This window comes from Athene cunicularia (genome assembly GCF_003259725.1).
Source record: "Athene cunicularia isolate RWA chromosome 21 unlocalized genomic scaffold, athCun1 chr21_part1, whole genome shotgun sequence".
NCBI lineage: Eukaryota > Metazoa > Chordata > Aves > Strigiformes > Strigidae > Athene > Athene cunicularia.
Window position 1 is genome coordinate 6,860,749 of NW_020799127.1, and position 6,088 is coordinate 6,866,836.

The window sequence follows — 6,088 nt, forward strand, 5'->3', positions numbered from 1 at the left end:
CCCCCCCCCCCCCTCTCATATCAGCAAAATAAAAAAAAATAAATCTTAGAGCCCAAGATTTATGTATTAGAATCCCACAAATGTATGCAGCCTCTTAGCCTCCTACACGTCCATTCTTCATGCAGAGGCATAGCTTTCCTCAAACCATTACACACTGGTTGACATTTACAGAGGAGTATTTATCTCAAAAGCACTGACCAGTAGCTTCATGTGACTATTCATTTCTCAAGATGATAAAAGTAGTATTATTAATGAAAATAAGCTTAGGTGAACCTAGAGAACGTAGACTGATTTTGCTTTTAAAACGGCATTACAATATTCCACGTACTTGGCTTACAATGGCAGCGTTGCCACACAGTTGTTTCTTTTCCTTGGTCTTCTCTACTCAGGAAAACTAGCAGACAGTATAGTACAGGAGCAACAATCAACTGACTACAATCAACATCAACTCCCTTCCTCGGAATTAAAATTGAAAATGGATCTTCTACCTGCAGTTATTACTCTAGCTTCAAAATTTCTGCGCTGGGCATCAGTAATGCTAACAGTAGTGAGTACTTTCATTACTGCTGTTATAAAACGTGATGCCTTTGAGCTTCATAATCCAGACCTTTATCAAGTCTTCTCGCTACACTATTCACTTGCTAAATATAATAGATCGTGAGAATTGCTATTTTTCTGCTTAGCTAGATCTCCCAGTGTGATCTGTCATAAGCATAAGAACTTCTATGGTGCTCGTCTGTCTCGGCTGTGTTTTGTTACTGTCTCTCCGAGATCCTGAGCAGGGAGTACTAGCACCCATCACGGGAGTCTCATTAGCATTCAACTCATCATTTCTGTTTAAGCAGCTATTCCATTTTGGCAGTTAATCCACCTTTATCATTCTATCATTCATCAATATACTAACTTGAAGATTAACACAGGTCATAAAATGCAGCTGCGAAGTTTGTTCACAATACACTGGTTCCTGGTACACAAGCCACCCACTTCTTTCTATTTAAACCGAATGTGAAGAGTACAGTAAATTGCCTCCCACTTTATAGCAAAAGTGTTTCAGAACAGCTCCTGTGTGCCGAACTACTCCTGAAAGGCATTCATGCATTTTACAACATAAAACAAACAAAAAAAGAAATGGCATATATATGTATAAAAGTCCTGGTTGTAATAGTTACCAGAAGCAAAGCCATGACCTCTAAAAGTGCCGCAGCACAGGGGTGTTGGTTCATCCTACTGAAGAGAAGCGATTAAGACCCTGATAAACATAACTGACAGTAGTGGGCTAGGCTGATTTAATAACCTGTTGTGGTTGTATTTTAAAATACATGTCCCTTTCTTATCCATTCCTCAGTTTCCACCTCTTTCTGCACTGATTTACCTAAGAAAATATTACCTCCAGACCAGACAGCATAGAGATCAATGATTCCCGAGACAATGCACCATTCTTTACTTCAAAAGGAGGAATTACGGCTGAAAATACATCCAGCAGAACGTGACTGCAGTATTAGCGTTCACCACCATGGGAGTGCCTGGAGGTGCAGTAACCCCTGGGATCAGAAGGGCCCCCCAAGCTGACGCAGTTACATCTTAACTGGAGAATGGGAATGGCCTTCACCACCCATCTAGTAACATCTTTAATGTACGGGCTTCAAAATTCTATCCACTCTTCAACAATATCCAGAGATGAAAGCAGAAAAGTTTCTCTCATTAATTACAGACAGATAAACATACTGGATGCCTGTAATCTTTGGTATCCAGAACTACTCTCTACCTACACATTGCCAGCCTCCTCCTCTTTCTCTATTTCAGTGTCTACACAATCCAGCTGCTTTGCTAGCATCTTGATGCGCGCTTGACAGGTACTCAGCTTGTCTCTGCAAGAAACAAACGCGTTATTTATATTTTGTAAGATCTTTACTCTTTTCAATGAAACTCTTCCTTCTGGAGGCAAGATTCACAGCTCGGATTCCTTCAGCTCTCCCAACTCCCCACCACCATCCCACTTTTTCTCTTTTTTACTACGAGGTTCTTCAGAAGCCCCTGTTCATTTCAAACATTTTCTCCAAAAATCCAGAAAAATGTAACAAGAGTTTATTCTGATCTCATCCACAGTTCATAGACTATCAAAAATTACAACATAAATGATATCTCTTTATATGAGCCTCCTTCAGATATTATTTGCTGCTAAAGAAAATCTTTATGACCTTAACACGGCAAAACATTCACAGCAAGTGCTTCTCTTCAAGTATGCAAGTAATTTCACCGACTCTAATGTACAATTTCCATCACAGGTAAGAAAATGTTTGCAATGAATTTTCCACTTGATGTTTCCAACTGACTGTTGAACCAGCAGGACTGTGCAGACACCGCTGAAAGGAATTGCCATCTAATTCTCCCAGATCAAACATCTCTTCTTTAACATTCGTACTGTATTTCATTTTTTCAAGCATGTAATTAATTTTTATCCTTGATCCTTAATTCTTTACAAGGGCTTGGGAATATATTGAATACATTACATTAATCACATGTTTGCATCATGTCACTTTCATAAAAAAATAATCTATAAACTCTAATATAAGAGGTACTGTATCCCAGTATTTGACAGTGATTTATGCTGATGGATTACATTAACTTAAACACTAACCTGGCTTTTTGGACCACAAGTTCCTTTTCTGTGGCTATGTCATTGAGCTCTTTCAGGTTCCTCTGTAAGGTTAATAGGCAAATTCTATCTGTATACTTCATAGCCTGAATATTATTAATGTTGTCCAAATCGTGTTCCAAGCTTGCCCTTTGAATTGAAACACACAATTAACAATGAAACCATCATGAGAAATTGAAAAATTAGGTGAAGTTCGTACATCATCCACTTAGGTATTTGTGGGTTGGTTTTTGTTTTATTCTAGCACAACTGTTACAAATATGACCAGTGTAAATAAGGGAAAAAAAATGAACATCATCTGTACAAGAATTTTACATAGAAGCACTGAAGAGTTTTAGACTTGGGTGTCTAATGGTGAACATTTACACCCACATTTAACACATTAATTATACATCTTTCTCCTGAAATGCCTGGGGCTCCTCTTGATTATACCCAGGGTTTGCACATTCTAGTTTTCCTGAACAATAGTTTAAAACTTGAAAGGGAACTTTCTAAACTAATTTAAAACATATTATATACAGCTGCTGTTTGTGGGGTGAGCTAATCTCTCACCATTTGGTCTGCTTAAACATACAGCAAGAGGTCTGAAGGTTTGTGTTTGTTTTTTTTGTTGTTTTTTTAAAATCATTTTGGTGTATTCTGAGTTTCTCTGTTGATAACGGTAACACTGTCAACATTTACTGGCAGTAGGCATATGTGCTATGCAGCTTCCCACATACACGTATTAATAAACATTATTTTTGCTTTTCATCATGCTTTATAACCCTGTGCCAGGTCATTCCAGGGCAGAGATTAACAGTCTTGTCAAAGTAAACCAAACCGTGCCTTGATCTTTGTGAAGAGAGTAGCACCTACTTAACGCCACATTCAAACCACTAAATTCCTTTTCATGCCCGACCTCTGTTACATATAAATTTATTTGTTCAAGCATAAATCCACTGTACCACCTACTTGTAAAATCAATGTAGTATTAATCTTATCATCGTACCAATTCTGTGCTGTCCTTACACAGTGGTACAAAACTCTGTATATATTTAAAAAATTAAAACCCAACACTGATATTCTTCAGCAGACAAACTTCTCTTTTTCCAACACCTCCTGACGTTCTACAATTTCAGAGGAATACGAACACAACACCAGGTATTATTACAAAGAACTGGCTGGGTTTTAGAAGTGTAAACAGGTTGGTGTAACACTCCTTTGAGGAGAGCCGATTAGCTCACTTTAATGTGCTGAAATCATGGTATTATGTACACCCCTACAACAGCTTCAGATTAAAGAGTGTCCCGAGTCCGTCTTTATCTTACTCAGCTCATTATTTTAACAATAGTAAGATTGTGGAAATGTTTATATTGCCTACAACTAATTTGACAAAAAATGCATAGCTGAATTAACCAAACCTTCTGCTGAAAAGGTAAGTTAACACTATAAAGGAAATCACTGTCAGAACTGGGAATAAGTCCTTTACGTGGTAGAATCAGATTTGCCTCCAGCTCCTTCAGAAGCATCCTTGTTTCCCATCGTGCCAGCACCATCCAACTCTTCCTCAAGCGTGTATTCTAATAGATATAAAACCAACAGTTTAATTAGGAGACTTGGAACTTTAAAATACAAAGCTCTCGTATACTTGCTGTTAAGTTAAACCATGGAGAATCAGAGATGGTATTGCAGCATCTACCAAATAATTCGTATGGTGAAACACACAGGACTGCTAGCATACACCTGCAAACCAGAACAGGAAAGTGCTCCCTGCCTTCGTGAGGGAAGTGTCACCAACAATCTAATATATATGGGGAAAAAAACAAATGAAAATGGGGGCAGGTGGAAGGCTAATGTAGTGACAGGTTTTGGCCAACAGTCTAACAGGTTTATCTTATATTACCTTATGCTACTGTACTGTGAAAATAGAATTTTTTTAAAGTATTGATGCAATCAAAATTGCAATAAAAATAGCCTAAGAACTCTTTTTAACTTAAAGATCAGTATTCAGTGCTACACCACACACGATAATCTGTAAAATGGTAGACGTGTTGCCTCACATACTATACTGACACATACTTCTGGACACAGAGAAACCAGCTGCCTGTTAAGAGTTATCTGGTGCCAGTTTAGATGTCTTAGAGTTGAATCTGTGGAAGACCTAGACCGTTCTGGAGTCAGATGAGAGTCTAGAGCACTTCACCTGGCACTAGGTGCCAGTGTATGAGCAACTGAATCAAGTCCATGCAGTCAAGTATTGGATTTTTACTGATAACTCTGAATCAAAATGCCTCACAGAGGTAGGAAGTAGAGAATTTACAGCTACAGAAATAAAGGGTTAGATCTGGATTAGCTACAGCTGTGTAATGTAATGCTAGAGAACACCTACAGGAATCACTGTATTTACGTTTTGCATGGAATATCATTCAACCCTTGAACCGTTCCCATCTACTGATTTAGAAGACACATTAATGTTAGAGTTTTTTATGAGTTATCAAAACAATTAATCATTTTCACCTTCCCAGTGTTCTTCCACATTAGAGAACTGACCACCTTTGTCTTCGTTTTCTTCCAGAAATGATAGAAGAGATTTTTGCTCTTCTTCCTCACTGTGACCAACCTCATTATCTTCCATACTGACAGTTCTTTCAAATCAACCAGGCTACGAAAAAGAAGAGTGCACGTTTTATATCAACAATCTCCAAGAACTTGCAATAGTGGTGATATATTTTGAGATAAATCAATAGCATTCAGTAAATACTTGATGAGTATGAAATAACTAGATACCATCACACACCTTTGTACTAGTCACACATTTTAAGTATCAACTTTAATAAATTTCTTCTAGAAAAGAGAGGACTCTTCCATTTTAATATTTTTTTTTAAAAGCACTGATCAGTAATAAACCTTCTGAATGTATTTTATCTACTTAAGCAACCACTCTACCCACAAGGATTAGGGAACAACTCCCACCAACACTACTCGCTCTTGTGTCTTGCGCAGACAGATAATCCCTCCACGTTAAGTAAACCGTTCCCAAGGGTTGATATAATTCATTAGAACTCGAGTCAGTTCTGACATCTAGAATGAGTTATTACCACATGGTTGAGCATTTCATCAAGATCTTACTCATACAGAGACTCGTACGCAGGATTAATCTGAACGAAGGTGGTGGCTCAGCTTTGAGCGCGTTTATGTAAATCCTGTTTGCGGGACTCAAAAACATAACCCAGAGGAGCGCGTGTACTAGTTAAAGAGCCAAGCAAGCACACCGTGGAACTAAAGTATGGAACGGGCTACCTAAACGACAAGAACCACCATGAAACCAAGGCGATTCCCGCGCGGGGCTATGGTGGAGTTGAGGATGAAAAAGCAGCACGGCCACAACCCGAGGGGCTGCAACCGCGGCCGCTGCGGGCGAGCGAGGCCAACGGCCGCGGCACGGGGCAGGCC

At 38.8% G+C, this 6,088-nt stretch overlaps 1 protein-coding gene across 5 annotated transcripts in view; it reads right to left on the reverse strand.

The window, feature by feature from the left end:
* Positions 1 to 5,968, reverse strand: part of CFAP74 (cilia and flagella associated protein 74) — a 51,306-nt gene extending 45,338 nt beyond the window's left edge. For all 5 annotated transcript variants that reach the window (XR_003399843.1, XM_026862551.1, XM_026862547.1 and 2 more), the window contains exons 1-4: positions 5,153 to 5,968; positions 4,125 to 4,215; positions 2,639 to 2,785; positions 1,770 to 1,868 (exon numbers count right to left, since the gene is read on the reverse strand). Coding sequence is in view for 4 of the 5 variants with exons in the window: in XM_026862551.1 (XP_026718352.1) it covers positions 1,770 to 1,868; positions 2,639 to 2,785; positions 4,125 to 4,215; positions 5,153 to 5,270 (455 nt within the window). In the remaining variant the exon portion in view is untranslated. The remainder of the gene's footprint in view (positions 1 to 1,769; positions 1,869 to 2,638; positions 2,786 to 4,124; positions 4,216 to 5,152) is intronic.
* Positions 5,969 to 6,088: the final 120 nt, after the last annotated feature.